At 37.7% G+C, this 20789-nt stretch overlaps 1 protein-coding gene across 1 annotated transcript; it reads left to right on the top strand.

Moving 5' to 3' along the window:
• The first annotated feature begins 9071 nt into the window (after positions 1 to 9071).
• Positions 9072 to 14192, top strand: YAF2 (YY1 associated factor 2). The gene is made up of 3 exons (XM_009699742.1): positions 9072 to 9143; positions 9262 to 9473; positions 12141 to 14192. The coding sequence occupies exons 1-3, from the start codon at positions 9072 to 9074 to the stop codon at positions 12376 to 12378; spliced, it is 522 nt and encodes a 173-aa protein (XP_009698044.1). The 3' UTR covers positions 12379 to 14192.
• Positions 14193 to 20789: the final 6597 nt, after the last annotated feature.

The following is a 20789-nucleotide window of genomic DNA, read 5'->3' as shown; positions in this document are numbered from 1 at the left end:
CCTTCTCTTCTCCAGGCTGAACACCCCCAACTCCCCCAGCCTGTCCTCACAGCAGAGGTGCTCCAGCCCTCGGATCATCTTCGTGGCCTCCTCTGGACTCGCTCCAGCAGGTCCCTGTCCTTCTTGTGCTGAGGACCCCAGAGCTGAATGATTTGACTTTGTTCTCAACAAGATTTTAATTCACTTAACTGTATTCTGTTTAGACTTTTAAAAGACGTGTAATACAAACATCAGCAAATTAAGATTTTTATTAGGGTTTGGTTAAATCTAACCTCATTTCTTCTAATAGTTTTGTTTAGTTCACAATGGCATATTGTTAATTGAGTTACTTAAAGTGAAATTTTTTAAGAAAAAGCAAGTACTTTAATATTAAACTTTCCAGGAGTTTGTCTTTTTTGTTTTGGTGACGGTTCCAAGAAGTGTTGAGCAGGATGGTCTGTAGCCTTAGATGCACAGCTCTGGAATGAGCCTGTGTGTTTGTTCTTGGTGAACTGATACATCAGGTCTCATACCGTCTTGAAAATGCATTCTGAAAATACTCATGGAAGCATTTTAAATGGTTTCAGTTGTTTTTAATGTAGTTTTGCAGAATTGTAGACTCACAGAATTGTATGAGAGTCTTTTAACAGCTTTGTGAAATTATCCAGCCGAGTGATACTTATGAAGAGATATTTACAAAACTATTTGATTAGGTGTCTGATGGTAAGGTTTGATGTGATTTAGATGACGTGGCAGTCATAATCACCATGAGGTCCGCTTTGTGTTGTCTAGAGGTGAGGAATATGTGATAAGATATAAAAATAAAGAAGCAAAGGAGCGATACAGAATATTGAGTATCACAACAGCATGCATTTCTAAGTACAGATATCTGAAATACAGCCCTGTATTCAAGATGCAGTACTAAAATTATGCTATGAATTTTCCAAGAATGTATTGACTCGTCTGAAGTAAAATACATGTTTGCTGTTAGCAAATGGGTAGCACACTTTAAAAAACGGTCCTTGGAAATGGCGCACATCCTGTTATTTTCTGCAAAAAGGCTGAAGCTATAAGAAGGAGATGACTAAATTTAATTAATTCCGAAGTCTGTCCTCCTTTATCAGGGATTACTCTTCTTTCCAGTGGCAATGCACTACAAAATACAGACAACTAAAGACTTTCAGTCCACCTCCTGTCACAAGAATTAAATTTGCTACCAAATTCTAAAAGAATTGAAGGCTGGAAAAACTCGGGCATGTTAACAAGGCATTTATGAAATCCTTGCTAGATGAAGGTATAGCAAAAGCTGGTGGAGGAGGAGGAGTAATACATGAGTGAAATTAGAATGCTATTTGAAGAGTATCCTGAGTATCTTAACAGTCAGCTCAAGAACGCACAGAAGCCCCACAGTAGCAGATGGAAAGGAGATAGGCAAGTCTGCAGGGCACTGGAGGGAGAGGAATACCATTTTTTTCATAACTATGTAAATCTATGCTAGCTTGTAGGTGAACAAAATACACACAACTTTTGTAGGTTTGCTATGAAGTAAGACATTTTAAATTTGGTGCAAAGTAAGCTCAGAAGAGTGTGATAGCAGCTCCTAAAAGCTTGCACTTCCAAAAGAAGAGAGACCTCCCAAAAAGGTGTAGGTTGGAGGGAAAACAACAAGGTACAATTAAAGTAGAAATTAGTTGTCATGGTAACAGTGTTTTTATAACATGGTATATATTACTGTAAGTTATATGCTGTTTTCAGGTATCCAACAGTTTTATTGGTCTTGTAGGCAGTGTAAACCTATATTTGATGTGTCTGAGCCTTCTAGCATGGTTGAATACCTTAAAAATCAGATGTTACCATGCTGGGGATAGTATAGAAGAGTGTATAATTTTGGGCAAAACCACGAAGATTTTAGGTATGAATACTAGTGGACATGGTGGGTTTGCAAAAAACATAGGAAGAGTGATTAATCTTTGAAGTATAATATCATATGACTAGAAGGTCAACCTGTGGGGAAGGTACTAGTTTTGAATTGGAGAAGAATGCGTTAAATGCTTTCCTTGCATTTGGCAGTAGTGTCTTCAAATTTTAATGCTGTTTGAATTGTTACAGAAATGTAAGACGTTCCTGTGCGTCACCTTGTTGTCAGAACTGCCTGCAGGAGGGCTCCGCAGTAAAGTGGTTTTCTGTCCAGAGTTACTCAGCGTTTGCAGTGGCTCAGGAGTGCACATAGCTGGTTACTGCGTAGCAGCTTGTCCATGACACTTCATTTATATTTCTGTAGATCCATGGGACACATTTTATATGGTAGTCAGGGAACAACAGAGCTGTCAAAAGAAGCAAGCAGTGTAATTACAGGTAAATGAAAGAAAAGCTTCTGTAATTAAAGTAAGGATGAGTGCTTGAAGAAAAATTTCTAGCTGTCCAAATGAAGACCGGCTGAATTTCAGCATGACTTAAAAGTAGAAGTTGCATAAGCTTGTCTATACAGGATAAGATAGAAGGGCAAATCAAATCAGATGGAAAGCGGAGGCGTTGCCGTGATGATACTCGAGTAGTCCTGTTTCTTTGTGACTGCCAGAAGGTTGTGATTTTGGGAAGGTCACTTTTTAAGTGGTTGTCCTTCGTTAGTAGTAAACAAAGAAGGTGGAATCAGGAAAACTCGTGGTGGTTGGAGGAGCTGACAGACTTTCTCTGATGCCTAGTGATTAGTTCTAGGTATTTTTTCCTAGAAGCTGGCTGAGCTTGTTCTCTTATGCTTTGCCTGAAGATACTTAATTGGGAACACCTGACTTGGATTTTAGAGTTTCTGCTACCTTAGTCAGAACTGCGACAAACATTCTGGGTTTAATCCATAGTGCATCAGCATACCCTGTGTTTATAATGCAGCTTTTGGAATAAACTCCAAGACTTTCCCAAGGAGACATCATTAAAAAAAAACAAACAAACAAAAAAAAAAACAAAACAGCTCTGCCTGGAGTTTGTAAAGGCCAAAGCATTTCTTTTTTTTTTTTTTGGGGTGTACTGATCCTATTCTTTAGCAGTCAGCTTCGCAAGTTTGAACAAAGATGACCTGTATAAATGGATTAGTTACTGCTTGTAAGACCTTTTGGCAATAGTGATTTTGATAAATCTTGAAAAAACCCAGAGAGTGAAATTCAGGACACTCATGGACTAGATTGCTGATTTCCAGAGAATGAGTTGTGCCATGCCTTGCTGGTGGGACAGAACAGATTGCAGACCTCTGAATGAAGCTGACGTTCAAAAACATGCTGGACTCATTACTTGAGTCCTGTGCCTTAAAGCGACAAGGAGCAGAGTAGAAGATTTGGGAACTTCCACTAACTTGGAAGCATTGATTCTGTCCTCTTGAATTGCCTGAAATGGAAGAATACTTTGTATTTAAAGAATGTGGTTTTTTTTCATTTTTGAGGAAAGGATTCTGTGACCAAGGGCAAGGCAAAATCAGTGAGGTTTCTGTTCCAGATATTTCTAACCTCTCTTTCTTGAGGGATGAATCTGCTGTCTTGAACAAAAGGTCAGTGTCTCCCTGCAGGGAAGAGAAGTTGAGATAAATGGTGCTGCTTAAGGATTAGGGGTGCCTTTGAATGAAACCTCTTTAAGTCTCTGAAACCTGTTTGTTTGGGTTTTTTTGTAAGAAGTGATGATCTTTTACAGTGGAGGAAAGGAGAAAATTTGTGTGCAAAGTTGAAATTACAGAATCTATGGGATACTGTGGAGAGATTCTACATAAAAGCAGGTGAAGATTTTTGAAGAAATACCACAGGCTTTGCTTTGCTCGGGAGCTGGTCTTTTCTGGCAGTGAAAATGTGATAGGAGATAAGATATTGCTGATCAAACTGTTCTGATGAATAAATGATTCCTGGTATATAATATTTGCCTGTTTTGTTTGCCAGTATGGATATCTTATCTGCCGTTCAAAAGGCAGCTTCTTGGTATCTGGAACAGAAACTTCAGTCCGTGAACCAAAAAATAGATCAATACCACATTGGGCAGCTATGACATAACATCCTTCTGTAGGAATAGCGTTTCACCGGCAGTTTCTTCCTTATTTCTAGCATGGGGCAAGATGTGTATAATTTCATAGAAAACCAGAGATTAAGAGGAATTTGAAAACCAAATCATGTCAGCTCATTGATAGGTAAGTAAAACTGGATGAGACTATTGATCTAGTTATTGGAGGAAAAGTGTGGCAAGTAAAGTGACAGAGCTCAATAGCAGCCTTAAATATCTGGCTTAATATGAGGTATTCTAAAAGTTTTTAGTTACGTTGGATGTGGCACTTTCTTTACAAAATAGATCATTGCCAATCCAGACAGGATAAGCCTCCAGGCAGGGCTTTTTGTCTGAATTGAAGCCAGGAGGTGGATGGACTTGAGAAGAGGAAAGGAAGGGATCATATTAGGATGGAAGCTCTGCTTGGCAGATACTATTCTGGAGCCAGGTTACCTGTTGAAGAACGTCTTTCAGCTTGACTGAAAGCCAAGGTGACAGCATTTCCTCAATTTAGACCTCTTGAGATTGGGAAACCATAATTTTAATACTTCTGCAGTAGTAAAACATACAAAGCAGACAAGACTTAGGTTCAAGAATGTGTGGCATGGCTCCCCCTGAATCAAAGCTGCGGTGTGGGCTGTGCTGCTGGACTGTCGGTGTCTCTGCGCTGTGCTTCTCGGCACACTTGTTTCCTTGGCTGCACCGCGTGCCGCTTGGCCGTCTGCCTTGGTTGGCTCTGCCTGTTCAGGATCTGCAGTACCAAACGGATGAATCTTCTCCGAACCCCACACACAGGGGTACATCGTGCTGACTGATGCAGGACTGGCCCGAGATGCAGGGAGATTTGAGGGTGGTTCGTGGAAAAACCGTCACAGTTGTCCACATCGCGCTCTTTGTTTCCAGACTGTAGCAGATGGGCCCTGGAGCTGGTCTGACAGACAAGGAGCCCAGGTCTGTCAGAATTTGAGCTCATCCTCGGAGTACTGCAGGAGACGTGTGACTGCTTTGTGGACTCATGATGGCTGCAGAAGAAGCAGCAGCACTGTGCAAATGTAGTTGTGCTCTGTATAAATTAATTAAATTCAGCCAGATCCCAAGATGCCTCAGCATTAAGCCAGTTTGGTTGTCTGCATGTTTGATACACGACTCAGGCAACGAGTTTACTGTACTTCTGCTGCATGTGTTGATTATTGGTATTTTACATAGATTTTGTTTATTTCTGTTTTGAAAACAGGCCTGCTTTGTTGTAATGAGACCAAGTTATTCACCATATCAAATTGGTCTAATTGCTTTTTACATAGATTATTGGTGAATACCAGGAGAGGGAAATTAAGGAACATGTACTGCTGTGAGATGTCCAAAGTGGCTTATGAGCAGGAAGGTATTATGTTGAGCTCTGGGAGAGGGAAATGACTTGGGGCAAAAGTTCCAGATATCATTTGGTCTAGTGCACTGCATGTATTCTTGAGTATTTTTCATCTCTAGGCATATAAATTGCTATGCTATAAAGCTTTTTTTTTATTTTTAAGAATGCCAACAATGAAAACTAGTCCATCCTCAGTATTAAATATTTGCTCCCTTTGAGAGCATCAGTGTTGAATAAGTTTCTGCACACAAAACCTAAATAGGCAAGTCTCTGCAGCCTCTGTAAATATACTCTCTAAACCAGCAGCTAGATCAAATCCTGTAAGATGAAATGTGGTCACATCCTGCAACAAGAAGAGGAGAGTTAAAATGATGACATCCCCTTGTCGTTTAGCATTATGGGAATTGTAGGGAAGACAAAACCTGTATCTTTGGATGTTTGTATTACTGTCTGCTGGCTTTTTTAAAAAGAAAAATATTAGTTTTTCTTATTTGAAAATAAGAAAGCAACATTGGAATTAGATAATAAAACCATAATGGATGAGGCTGGAATAGAAATGTAGGTAGAAGTATGGCTGATACTAACTTAGAAGAAAGATAACACTGGCTGAAAAGACAAGCTAGGCAGTGGCGAAGGAGAGGCATAATATTCAGAATTGTGATGTTTAGTGATCTCTTCAAAGCTCAGTAAACCAGTTTGTTGGTACGGCTGCAGTGCTGAGGGCCTAAACCATCAAGTTCACCTGTGTTGGAAAGAATTAATAGCTCTTATCTTTTGTGCTAGTGTTTGCCTCTCTTGGTTAGTGTTCCACTTAAAATGACTGAAGTGAAATTATTAGATAAAAATGCCAAGTTTTGAGGAGCTGACTAAGCAACATGTATTGTATTTATGAATGTTTCTGCCTGTAGTTCTGGATTGTTGAGTTGTAAAATCACTCCCAGTGGTAGAGGCAAAAATGCTTGTAATCATAATGCAGAAGTTTATAGAGCTTCTTTCTAAACACGAGTTAGCTCAGGTGCTCTTCAATATGCTCAAAAAGCAAATTACCATAAATATATTGATGAAATAAAAGGCGGTGTTAACATTGTCGGTATCTACTTAATCTGTAGCAGCCTCTTACAAGGAGTCTTTAACTAAACCAGGTTTGAAAACCAGTAATTTAAAATGTTGTATTTTGGCAAATCATCAAAATTAATTTCCTGTTATAGGAATAGATTTTCTTACATTTATCTTCTCTGCGAGAAAGCCCTCTCTGTATGAATTCCTTCATGCTTGAATGACATGATTCAGCTACCACTAAATGATGAACAATTCTATCAGGTTAAAGCTTCATGAGTGGTAAAGTTATCTCCTGAAGCCTGCATGGCTTGCAAAGTGCTTGGTTGCAGTTCAGTAGCCCCTTTTGAGTACCGGGGGAAAAAAAAACAAAACATTGAATGCTTGAAAGACACTCAGTGTTGAGAGATGTGAAAATTTTTTTTTTCCATTTTTTAAATGTAAAAACATTGAGTGCCTTATTTAAGAAATCTGGAAGTGACAAAGCGGATAATAAATTTTAGAAGACAGATATAACTGATAGCTATAGAAAAAAATGACAACAAAAAGATAGATGTTTAATTGGGAGGAATAAAATAACTGAATGGAATTCCTTGTCACAGCAAAACCACTTGATTCATTTTTAGTGCATCTTCCCAAACATGATTTCTCTGTGGATTTTTTTATCTTAACTGACTTCTGTGCCTTGTGGCAAAGATTTTTATTTTTTTTTTCTTTTGGTCAGATTCATTTGTTTTATGGTACTAGAAAAAGAAGTTCTAAACCTAGGACTTAGTTCTGAGCTTAATTTCTCAGCTGTACTCTAAAGAAATGATCTAGTTTGCCCTCCGGAATCGAAATTATTGCACATTGAGAACTCCTAAAATAGTTGGCTATGAATTTTTTTTCTGTCTCTACCCCTTTTTAACAAGTTTCCATGATCATGGTGTTGACCACAGTCCTGGGCAATAATTAATTCTGTGTCGAGAAGTTCACTACTGTCTTAGTTCATAAGCAACATGTCAGATTATTCTCTGGGGTCACTGTGTAGTAGATTGTCACTTGACTGTCCCTAGTAATACTAACTCCCTGTATCCCTGTCTCCTGGAGCAATCTTCAGTTCAAGACAGATGATCAGTTTTGTTTGTATATCACAAGTGTTTTCCACCTGAACTGGTAAGCTTGTGCATCAACTACACCTTGGTTCTTGCTTTGTAATGAACTACTATGACAAAAGGTCAAAACACTTCCGAGATAAGTGTTCTTAACAATCTCCTATGTACTCTGTTAATGTAAGCAATTACAGTCCATGGAGTCATCTTGCTGATATTGGACTCTATACAGTCTGCTTTCCAACGGCATAGTTGCAATGCTCTCCTGAAAAGCATGTTGCCAAAAAAAAATTTGCCAGTTGACAGAAGCTGGGTAATTTTCACTAAGTGATCCGCTGCTGATCTTCGTCTCTCCATGAGTTAGTGTGGGCGTAGTTCATGAGTGGGGATGCGGTAGTCTATTTACCCCGAAGTTGTACTGTGTTGACATCTTGAATAGTCTTTATTTTTACTTGAATTCATTAAGAACTTGCTGTGAAAACTCATGAAATCTCAGCTGGTTTCTATTAACTGCCTTTCCCACACTTTATGGATTCTTGCAGCTCAGCTTTCATTCTGTAACATGAACTATTGCTATCATTACTGAAAATATAACTTGCTAATGGGAGCTGCCTTGATTTTCTGATTTTGTTGTTTTACGTGTCACTTCACCTAAGCAAGAAGTGACGGTAGCGTGATCCCGTGGGTTGGGATAAATAAATATGTGTAAGAGCTGATCGCTTCTGACGCGTTAGTAACTGCTTTGTATTTTCAGAGTATCACAGTGCATATAATTTGTGATTTTTCTATTTTAAAAAGCCCCAACAACACAACCCAACGAACAAAACCCAAGAGCTTGGCAGGGTAAACATTCTTTTGGAGAACAAATTTGCATCTTCAAAGTCTTAATAGAATCACAGAACCTTCCTTTTTATATGTCATGACTTGAAATTTCTTAATTCCAAATTCTCAAAATAAACTTGAATTGGAAAGAGTAAAAGATTTCATTTCAAATTAGAATAATTGTATTCCAATACAAAATAAAATAAAAATGAAGCAATTGCAAAATAACATTTCAGAAAATGTAAAAATAATAAACTGTTGAAAATCTTTGGCCTGCTGTTCTTCTTTCCGCTCTGTTTTTTAGTTTGGATCAAAACTTGGAAATGAAACCGGTGCTATGTATACCAATGGAATGTGGTGGGAAGTTTCTGTTGCCAGCTTTTAAAGTATATATCTTCTGACAGCTATATCCTACTAAGATTAGTGCAGTATATTTTTTTTGCCATGAATTACTTGATAAAAATGATACACGACTTAACAGGATTTGTCATTGCTTTCAATGAATTTGTTTGAGCTGAAAACACTCGAGTTTTACTCTGCAAGGCCAACAGTGGCTTTAGCTCTAACACCAGAAAGGTCCATTTTTTCCTTTTTGCAATATGGATTGTATACTTCTGTATTGGACTGCACTCCCAACAGACCCCTTCATTGTCTGAGGGGCCTGTGAGTGGGTGGTACAGTATTCCCTCTGAAAGCTTCATCTTTGGGAGTTTGCTCTGTCTGGATATGACAACTGGGAGAAGATGGCACGTTGCAAAGTCTTATTGCCAAATCCTAAAAAAACCCCAAAAAACTCTCAGTTGTTGATAATGCAAGTAAGTGAAACAAAAGGCTGTATTGAGTTTAAATTTGATGTGCTATTTTAGTATTAGCAGCAAGATAAGTTTTAGCAATATTTCTTTTTATACTGATTGTTAATGTTAATAACTGAAGTGTAGAGTGAGACTTGTAAAGTCTAAGTATTATGCGTGTCTGTATATATGTGCACACAGGAAACCTCGACCCGTCTCTCAGCTGGTTGCGCAACAGGTTCCTCAGCAATTTATGCCCCCTACACAATCAAAGAAAGAGAAAAAAGACAAAGTAGAAAAGGAAAAAAGTGAAAAGGAAACAACAAGCAAAAAGAACAGTCATAAGAAAACCAGGTAAAAATTTTAGAAACTTTTGTGGTATTGGTGAAACATAATTTAGAAAAGAAAATACAAAAATGTTCTGTGATTTTTACTGCTTTATAAGTGCTGTGGCAAACCCTTTCAACAGTAAGGCTAAAAATTTGTGTGTGAAGGTTTCGGATACCTATTAGATGTGAAGAAAACCTGCAGTTTGTAAATTTGACCAGGAGATGGAGAGCAGCTGAAAAGAGAGAGAGAGAGAGAGAGAGAAAGACTTGGGTATTTTCGTTATTCGTTACAGATGTATTTCTCACAGCATCCAAAACTGTAGATGGGCAGACAGATGATCCTGATCTCTGTGAATGAGAGGGGACAGGAGTGACCGGTTTTCCTGCAAAATTACAGGAGAGAGAGAGAAAGAGAGAGAGGACCAGTGCCAGCCTGTAGAAGAGTGGGGAAGTAATGTGGTTATTGCTATCCTTGCAGAGCCGGAATAAACTTTGAAGGGCTGAACTAGAGTATAAATTAATGTGACAGGATAAGGCATGTATATTACCTAGTGATAAAAATCTCTGTGCTACATCTGGAATGCTGAAGGAAACCTTGGACGCTTAGAACTGAGGACATGAAATATTACAGTACAGACAAGCAGCTGTAAGAGCCTTGATCTTGCTGTAAGACCCAGTGGAAGGAGGGTGCAAACTGCAAAACAAAAGCAGCAAGTTTAACCCCTAAATCGTCACAGACTAAGCATAAAGTTATTGTGGCAAGAATGCTGTGCCAAAAAATCTGAGAAGTATACAAGACATGTAGTCTAACCAAATGTGGGAGGAACTATTGATTTATTATTTTTTTTTTAAATATTTTTTTGGAAGCACTCCAAAGTAATCCAGCCAAGGAAGATCCTTTGGGATTAGCTATGCAGAGAAGTAGCAGATGCTTCTCTTGTGCCTGAAATAGTCTCTCTCTGGTGCTGATCCTGATGATCCTAAGAGTCAAGAGAGAACAATCATTAAGAAAGTCATGGTTGGGATTAAGGACACTGAGGTGTCCTTTTCTTTTTTTCTTTTTAATACTCAAATTTACTAGCTTACCTCATGCAGCTGAAGTACTTCAGTTATGAAGCATTTGAAGTTAACATAGTTTTAATTAAGCTAACTAAATATAATAACTTGAAATATTGGTGGTCGAATTGCAATGGCACATTAAAAATGCAAAAGTGAGGTAGGGATTTTTAGAACATTTGAAAAATAACTAAAATGTCTTGGACTGAAATTCCAGTATTGAGATTTGCATCAAGAGTTGCTATTTGAAATAACTAGGGTACTTTTTTTGGGTAATTCTTCAAACAGTTCAATTTTTCACAGAATTGATTCACTAGGCAGGGAATAGCAAATTAAGAATGCTTGATTAGTTTAAGCAGACTTCTTCAGTGTCCTTTGGGAAAAGGATATCCTTTTCTCTTTGCCTTAAAACTTGCATATTATTGCTGGAAACAACCATAAAAATCTGCATGCACACTCAATATGATTAATAAGCTCCAGGCTTGGCACTTACGCAGGTTGATAATGCTGAATTTTTCTCTCTGTTCCCATGTTACAGAGCAGCAGATTTTTCAGTTTTCTCGTAAATTCTTCAATCGTGCTTCTTCAGCCCCAGGGGAACGAGATGTCAAAGCCTGTCTCTACTCTAGCGGAGGAAAGGCATGAGGTGTTTCAGCTGAAGTGGCTGGGAACCAGTTCTACTTCAAACCAAGTCAGATGATAGGGTAAAGGTTAGGGCTTTGCTGTTAGCTCACCTGCTAACATGTGGTGTCATTCATTTATTTTATTGCAGCTTGAGCTAGCGAAAGCTGTGGAGTCAGTTAAATGCATGAAACTATGCTGTTCATAACTGCTCGTATAAATTCAGCTGTCTGGTGACAGTTTTTCATGCTAGTCAAAGGAAAGTAGTAAACTGAAAGTACTTTATGCTTGTCACTAGCAAAAACATGGTGGCAAAGTATAAGTCAACGTGTTCTTTGGTTCTTTTTGTTGTGAAAATCAGACAACTGAAAGATTAGATGAAGAGACTCACCCTATCAACCCTGAGTGAAATACTCAGCTCTGTGCATAATTTAAATCACAGCATATGCCAGGAATAGCAGAGTTATACTGTGAACACAAAGTCCAGTTCGAGTAGTATACTAGCAGTCCTAGCGAGGATCTGAAATGAAGTAATACCTGCTGCAAGTTAACATTATCTGTGCTGTTGAATTCAAAAGACAGACACCAACATCTTCATTATTGAACGTCATTCTCTACTTGGAATCATTGCTTAAGGCTGCTGCAGAGCTGGATGCTTCTCTGAATCAAATGTATAACTTTCTATAGCCACACTAAAGAACAACTTACTTTTTAAAACTAAAAACCTTCACATGTGCAACACATCCATATTGCTGCACAGTTACATTATTCATAATTTCAACTTGTAAATAATCTTAGGAGAAGGTAATGTGTTACGTTCAGCTATTTTAATGTAAAACATACTAGGAAACACTCCACCGTAAATACTTGTGGTACATTGTTTTCCTGTGTATTACATGTTGCACGTAGCAGTCTTATGTACACGTGTATGTTCTCCAGAGCTCCTAAAAAGTAGGAGAAGACAAGGTAATAAGATGGAGTGTGTGCTTTTAATATGATTATTTGCTTTATTTAGGCCGAGATTGAAAAATGTGGATCGAAGTAGCGCTCAGCATTTGGAAGTTACCGTTGGAGATCTGACAGTCATAATTACAGACTTTAAGGAGAAAACTAAGTCACCACCTGCTTCCAGTGCTGCTTCTGCAGATCAGCACAGTCAGAGTGGTTCTAGCTCTGACAACACAGAGAGGGGAATGTCCAGGTCATCTTCACCCAGGGGAGAAGCGTCGTCACTGAATGGAGAATCTCATTAAAGTTTATTTTCTCCAGTTCCTTTAGTCTCTTCTCTTCAAAACATGCAAGTACATAACTTCTGTCACCTGTTACCACATTTTCATGACAGATTATTCATGTGCAATTGATATGTTGACTGGAACGTAATTTATGCAGTTTTAAAAAAAGAAAAAAAAAATGCAGTGGTAAAAACAATTTAAATGCAACCTATAAATGCTTACAAAGCATTTTCAGACCAACCTTTTAATCTTCATGTGTAAAGGTGCCATGAAAATGTGGTTTGAATGTTCATTATGCAGTGTTATTGGTAAGTCCATTTTCACTTTTAGTTTAGTGAATTCTAACACAACTCTTGAAGTCTCTACTATTGGCATGTACTGAATTTAAATTTTTATAACATAGTTCAAGCTGCCTAAATATGTATTATTTGAGAATTGTGAAACATAGTTATATGTATGCAAGTCAAAGATCAACTTAATCAACTATTGCTGCAACAGAATTTTCATAATAATTATCTTCTTAAAAACACCTGCTGGTACTTGGTGTGGTTAAATAGGAAAAATGTTATTAAATAAAACATTTGTATGAATTTTTGCCAATGTTTGACACATTTTACTAGATTACTGTTACTGAATTATGTTGATGGTTTTACCAATATTTTTTCACACTTAAAACACTTATTGTAATGTTTACAAGCAAAATAGAAAAGACATTCGAAGCGTTGATTGGTTAACCTTACAATTCAGGTGAAGTACTACATTGTCACTGTACACTGGTATTCTATGTCGTATAACAAATACTGAACCTCAGATGACAACACATTTGGCAAAAACTAACATTTGGAAATATGAAAGTTTGGAAAAGCTTTAAAAATAACAGAGGCGCAGTTCTCGTTTCTGCTTAGTGCTGTTTCCTTGCCCCAGATTTATCTAGTGTCATATAGTCACTTCATTACAGGAATATCAGATGTTGCACAAGAATAAGGAAATAACAATACTATTAATTTTTTGTTCCTGAATCGATTTCTTTAATATTGATTTGGCCTATTAGAATATATTATCTCATAAATCACATGAAAAAACTCAGTACCCTACTTTATGGCATAAACTGTCAACACTTACACACTTAGCAATATACTGATACAGAGCAGAACTATTTACAATCCCATTGGTATTATGTAAAATTAACAATAAAATATTTTTGTGAATACAGATTTTGCATTTTTGTTTACAACCAATAAGTGTTTTGATAGACACATACAATCCATGTATAGATTTTAAATTACAGATTCAGGTCCAGTACAAAAGTCCATTTAACTCCTTTTAGTGAGGTAGCCTACTTACACTCCTGTGAGTCTTTTCTTTCTCATTCAAAGTAAATATATTTTCAAGCCCATGTAAAAGTTGGACGGACCTTCTTGGTAGTGAATCCAGCCCCAAATTGTTACCAACGTATGATATGTCTTCTGAACAGCTAAAACAATGGATTTTTGTAGCCCCTGACAATTGTGGTGTTTGGTGCTTTCTTGTAGTAATGTATTTTTCTGTTTTTAATGCAGTACTTCTACAGGCACAATGGTACTGTTCTATTTTGTAAGATGCTAGTTGTGAAATACAGTTAGTTGCATAAAATGAAAGTCTGATGTGATATCTGAGAACATACATACCTCATTCCTTGGTGTTGCTGTTTAAACTTTTTAGACATCAAATGTTAATTATAGACTATTTCAGATGGATAACTACTGACCTGTTTATTATGTATTCTGCTTTATCTTACTGAATAGGATGTCTGTTCATCACCGTTACCTGGCCAAATTTTGGTATCTGTAAAACAATGCATTTTAAGGTTCTTAAATGTTTTTGGGGCTGGGCTGGTGTTCAGAATAACATACGCTAGTTTTTAAAAGAAAAATACATGCTTCTCAACTTTATTTTTTTATATTTTATTTTTAGGTGGGACTATTTGCAGAATATACTGATGTAATGGATTACAAGACAGCTGAAACTGTTTAAAGTAAGCAGTTTAATGACAGCAAATCTCATTGCAAGAGGTTTTATGAAATGTGTTTCTAATTTAAAATGGAATGAATGCTAATGCATTTCACAATTCCTTGCAAACAACTAATAATCTATTGCCAGTAGTTCACTAAATGGGAAACGTATTTTCATTTAACGTTCTGTGAATAAGCCACCCAGCACTGCCAACAAGAGGTCTCTGTATCCTAGGAAATAAGTAGCCATTTGGTTTGGAAGGAAGGGAGGATGGAGTGGATTTTACTATGATTCAGCTGTCTCTAGAGAATAATCTGAAATGTGGTACAAGTATGGTTATAATCAAAAAGAATGCAGAAAAATCTTACCGTTCTACATGGAATAGGACACGGAAAAGCCATTTCTAACCACAGATACAACACAAGTCAGCTAGGATCTAAAAACTGAGCTGTGGTGGTTTAACTGAACTATTACTTTGCCAGTGTTTACATTGCAGTGATGCCTGTTTGGGCATTAAAAAGTTAAGATGATTTTTGCCTGTTTGTGATTAAAGGGATGTGACAATACTGACAGCACAGCAGACAGATTCCAAGTAGCATATGGCATTTGACTCTGTTCATGTTATAATTTAAATGAACTTCACTTTCATAATTTCTAAATAATTTTGACTTGTAGTAATCCTGAGTCCTTTTTCTAACTGTAAATATATTTAAAAGCATCTTTACTCCATTTATAAAAAGTGAAAATTTAATGTTGTAATGTGTTTTGATTAGCTATTTTTCTCTGTGACTGCTCTCTGCATAAGAACTGTTATTTGTTAAATCTATACATGCTCCAGTGTTCAACAGCCATACGTCCTGGGTTGTTCACAGAATGGTGACCCAACAAAGACAAGTGTGACAGTGTTCCATGTAAATGAGTTCCTTTATGTGCTGATTGACTCTCTGGTTTCAGAAAGGGAAAGGGGGGAGAAATGGGGGGAAAATGAAGTATAAATTGTTCATTGATAAAGTGTACAATAATTCAGTCTCTTATCTTCCTAATTTTGCCACTAATTATAGGTGGTATAAGGAAAAGAACAAATAGACGGATGTAGACTATAACCCTTTTTTCCCTCAATTTAAGTGGAATTTTTCCTGAATTTATCTCCAATTTATATTGGAGATAAACAAAAGTTGACCTGCTTAGTAGCAGGTTAAATTATGTTGTATAAAATCTTGATTCTCACAGAAGCAGTAGTAAAAAAAAATAAATGACAGTAAAAATTTTAAAATTATTGACATTAAAAGTATTGAGATTAAGACTATGACTGAATTTTTAACCTATTATATGTTTTTCTAGATAATTGCTGGTTTGGGGCATAGATTGTAAAATCTCAGATTGTTTGATTTTATAATTTGTGTACTTTACTTTCTTTAATAGTTCAGATAGCACAGTTTTAGGTAGCCGTGTAAGATGGAATACTTTTTATAATTTGTTTCTACCAGTTCACTGTAGTGTTCCGGCAGGTCTTCAAAATGTGACACAAGCGTATGGCTCTGCATCTTCTGTTCTTTAATTTTGCTCTCTCCTGTCTCAAAAGCCTGACAGTTTCCCACGTAACACTGATTGATTATACTCTTGTTATACAGGATGGATTTGGCATGGAACCATCTATTGTGTACTTTTTATGTACAGCCAGGGCTCTTTAACTGTATCTGCTTGTTGTTTTCTGTCACATGCCTTGATTTGACTCTGCTCCCTACTAGGGAGTGTGGGTATACTTCCCTCCCAGTATCAGAAACTATATGGAAATGGAAATAGAAATGCAATTTAATTCCATTTCTCCAAAGGCAGCAGCAAGTGGTATACTTGTAGTAAATTTGGCCTGTACTTACTCAGGAATAAGACAGGAAAGAGAAGAAGTTAGTGCTGGTTTTGGCTAGTGGACCAGTCAAATGTGATATTTTGCAAATGCGTACTTCTATCTTAATGTAAAGGTTTGGGTGTGCTGGAAATACAGTTTGAGCTTTTGAAGGTTTTTCTTACCTGAAATTGTGCCCCGACTTACGTCAAAGCAGTCTTAATTTGAAAGGGTGTAACTTCACAAACTAGCAAAAGCTGTACAGTAAAATCGGTCAAACTGAGGAAGCTCAGCTGGTTTTCTTTTGTACTGTCAAAGTTTTAAGAAGAGGAGAAACTGTTAAAAGGGACTTAAGAGATTTGTCTAAGACAACGATCATACAGTGAGCTTAGTTTGACATCTAAAGAAGAACCCATGTTTTTAATAAGAATTAACAGGAGTTAACTACGAAGTTAAAATCAGAAGAGTACTTCACAAGTTAATTACACATCAGTGCTTTACAGAATTTGTTGTAAATTCCTGTCTAGAATGGAGTAAGTGGTGCAACAGCAAGGGATAGCTGCACGCTTGCTAGTGAATGCCATTACCCACCAGCAAGTGATGTTTCAGTGACTTCCCTAAGGCACTGCGCAAGAAGACTGTGACATGTCTATCAACAAGGCCGAGGGGTCCAGGTGTCCCCCTCTCTGCCTCGACTGTACCATTGGATTCAAACCGTGAAAGAAAATGCAGCAAACAAATTGGATGCAGATCCCAGAGTCTTAGTAATGCAGGAGCTGTTTACAGCTTCTGTTTACCTGTATCGGTGAAAATTAATTAAAACGAATGACCACTGTGTAGTACTCAATCCCTCAGGAGATGTTTTTGATCCTAATCTTGCCCCCTTTATTATGGGAAACAGATAAAAGTAATGTGAAAGAACTTGCTCTGTCCACTGACACAGGGGATTTTGAGAGCAGATGGTTTAATAGGCACAGGAAGCTTTAGCGGTACTTTTTGGGAATTAAGCGTGGACGATGAAGGGCAAAAGCATATTCCGTAGCTCATATGAGTATTCCTAAGAATGATCACAAGAGATTGCCCTACCATTTGGGATTTGTAAAAGACAAAATAGTAACATTATCTAATCACTCTTTGTCCCATATGTTTGAAAAGAAAATTACCACCAGAAACAATATTGTTCCAGTAACAATCAGGTAAAGAATAGTTCTAAGAGGTAGGAATATCTGAGCAAGAAGCCCTCAGGACTACGTTTTCAGGATCTAGGCCCCCTGGAAAAGTGTAAGCTTTAATTACACAGTTGTCTTTGTATAAATATTGAGCTTAGGCAAAGTGCTTGCAAAGTTAACAAGCTCGCTTAAACTTTAAGATTTTAAGAAATAGGGCTTTAGACCAATGGAGCTCCAATTTACAATGGAGTTATTGAGAAGACAACTGAGGAAAAGGGAGTATTAATCTGTTTTTTGATAACCTGCTAACCATGTGCTCATAATCTTCCTCTTCTGTCTGAAGAAGCAGAAGGGTAGAGAAGAAGGAAACACAGGCAACCGGGGCTAATGGAATCTGGCTCTTTCCCCCCTTCCCAGGCTCACTAGATTCTACAAACTGCAGATTCTGTTTGGTTCGAAGGCACTCGCAGGTACTTCGTGACTGGGAAAGGATGGAGTTGTTCAGTCACTTCGCATCTGTTAGTTAAGACCCGTGAGTGGTCAGGCCGATTCTACTTCCTGAACGCCCACTTGGGGAATACAGAGATCTAATCTGCTGTTTACATGCATCTAATCTGTAACTGCCATCCATGAACAATCTATTTCAAGCTGATCCTTCTTTGCACAGAATAAATCAAAATGCTTCAGTGCCAAGTCCGGATCCCGATGGCACAGCTCTCTAAGCAAGAAAATCTGCCGTCTGACCGATCGTCTCTTAGTGTACCAGCCTTCAGCTGTGAATTAACCTAAGCAAGGGAAATCTCTTAAGGTTATGTGTACTTATTGAGTAGCACTACTCTCACCTTGAAAGGAAACACATTCAGATTCTTCCTTATTTTTTCTTTTTTTTTAAAGTACATCTATAGTATAAGTGGATGCAGTGAGTTTGAAATAATTTATGCCTGCTTTTTTAAGTGGGGTAGTTGCTCTTCCCAGTTCTTCAGCTGTATCTTGGTTTCTGTAGGACTGACAATGGTTCGGGGAGCTTAGAGGTCATTATTAATTTTGTCACTGTTGTCCTTGTTTCTCTATCATTGACTTACTGAACGGATTCTTGCTGAGCAAACTTATTTCCACTGATCCTGTGCCATTCAAGCATTCTGGCGGAGGTAGCTGGCGTTCTGGGATGCCAAATACTGGTCTTCCTATCTGCATTTCTGTAAACAGTCTGATTCGATTGCTGGGAGGCTTCCAAGCATGGCAAAGTAAGCAAAACGCTTTCCAGCTGATGGAGGCGTAATGTTGCCAAGTAACTTCCAGTACATGGAGGCTTTTTGAAAGGTGCAAGAAAACGCTCTGGGTGCTGGCTGGAGAGGGAGATCTGAGGAGTGTCCGCAGGTACCGAGCACTTTCTCAGCTTTCCTACAGAAATTCTGAGTAGGCAGCTTCTGTTTCTAAAACGTCAAACACCTTCAAAATCCTTCAGTCCAAAAAAAAGACAGAGGATGTAGTGAGGGGAGAACAAAGAAAATGTATTTTCAGAATAATACCTAGGAAAGCCACTATATAATGGCTTCTTTGTGTGTTTAGTATTACTTTCTCTGTGTCCTGTCTTGGAAGTAGGCAGCATCCCACACTTCTTGTAGGTGCGTGTTGCTCTGTAATTCTTGATCCCTGTTGGTTCGGTGACTTTTGGCCTAAAGATAGATGTAGGTTTTTGTGAAATTAATAGTAAATACCATGAACATTTCACTCTTGGATACAGTTCATTTATTGAAAGGGCAGAAGTTTTGATTACAGAGCTAGTCAGGAACAAAATAAAGTCCTCTTGTACGTTTAGACACTACCCAGTTTTAAAGGGTCTAATTCCTGGGCTACTGGAGAAGGGGTAACTTGACCTTCCAAGGGTAGTAAGAACCTGGACTAGAATGGATGTGGCTTCTGAAGAGTTTTGTGGCCAGTAGTTCATACGTCTCTTTTCAGTGATTATTCCACACCTTAGCCCGTTAATCTTGAAGCGTTGGTAGAACATCCTCACAAACAAATCGGAACTACCAGCAGCACTGTCAGATGCTCTTAAAATTTACTAAGTGCCTTATTCAGAGCATCACTGAGGCAATGGTTCGATTGAAAGGAAGTTTGATAAAAGATGTACTCCTCTGGCTGGAGTCACAGGTTATCAGTTGTAACCAAGGCCACGTCCCTGGTTATAACACGCCAGAATCTTGTATTTTATTGCTGATACAAGTACCTAATAAGAAACAGTCCAGAAATTTCTGAGGCTTTCAGTTTGTAAAAATACATTCTTTGGAGGAGATTTTTTTCTTCTAGTCCACTGTGATAGCCTACTGGAATATCACAGAAGTGAATAAAACTTCTGAGTATTTCTGGATGCTTTCACACTTCTCAGTTGCTCAGTCAAGGACAGTATTACCTTTCTTGGGAAGGGGTACCTACGTTGGTTTTATTCATAGGGTTTATGTTTATCCAACAGTAGTTTTTAAGGATTTTATTGTCAGAAAAAGGGCTTGTTATTTTGAAAATAAAAATCTTACCTGCCAGGTGTCTTCCCCAAAACGAGTAAGTGCCTTTTCTGTTCTGATTCTTAGAAGTATTTACTTTGTCAGACTGAATCTGAATGTCCTGAATAAACCAACCAGTAAGTACTGAGCGTTATCGATGGCTTGAAATCCTTTCACAGAAAGAACAAGAGACAGAATGTAAGCCACTTGGGTTATGGTGAGACCTAATGTTGTCAGAAGTTTTGGAACTGCTGTGAGTAGTATACTTCTAAGAACAATGTAACTTTTCAGGAACTCAATATTGATAGGAAATAAATATTTATTAAAAGAAGTATATTAAATAAATATTTATTTACCAATTTAAGTAAGAGAAAGTGTTACGCCATGGGGGCAACAGTCGTGCTGTTAGCAGTCCTGACTACTGAATGGAAAGTGAAACTGAGGCCCTGAACTCTGGCTGTAGAAGAATCTGTGGTATTTGGTGAGAGATTGGGACTGCAAATCTTGAGTCCACATTCGAATACAGTAATTCTTCCTACCTAAGTTTTTACCAATTCTCAAGCAGAAAAGAAAGCATGAGCAGATATCAGTAAGAGGCTCTCTGGTTTTATTGGTGCTGCTTCCTATCTCTAGAGGATTTTTTTTTTTTTTTTTTTTTTTTTAAAACTTTGCTCAGGACTGGTACAGCTGAAAGTATATCTTCCCTTCATTCTTAAGCCTAGACTTTGAATGGAGTTTCTCTGAGACATTTTTGTAGTGAAATCGTATTCCCTACAAACATTGAAGACAAAAATAAACATCTCCGAGAACAAAAGATTGTGTGTGGTTGTAATTTTTTAAAATACACAAATTTATTATAAAAATTCTAAAGATACTCTGAGAAAAACATAACCAGTGTATTGGTCTACACGTAAAAGGTCTCTGTGT

This window comes from Cariama cristata, unplaced genomic scaffold (genome assembly GCF_000690535.1).
Source record: "Cariama cristata isolate BGI_N322 unplaced genomic scaffold, ASM69053v1 scaffold41950, whole genome shotgun sequence".
Taxonomy (NCBI): domain Eukaryota; kingdom Metazoa; phylum Chordata; class Aves; order Cariamiformes; family Cariamidae; genus Cariama; species Cariama cristata.
This window is presented reverse-complemented; position numbering and strand designations above follow the sequence as displayed.

Excerpts from the sequence above, each read along its gene's own strand:
- YAF2 (XM_009699742.1), top strand. The coding sequence starts at position 9,072 with ATGGCACGTTGCAAAGTCTTATTGCCAAATCCTAAAAAAACCCCAAAA. Across the intron at positions 9,144-9,261 it reads CTCAGTTGTTGATAATGCAA|TGTAGAGTGAGACTTGTAAA; the intron begins GTAAGTGAAACA and ends TAATAACTGAAG. Across the intron at positions 9,474-12,140 it reads AACAGTCATAAGAAAACCAG|GCCGAGATTGAAAAATGTGG; the intron begins GTAAAAATTTTA and ends TGCTTTATTTAG.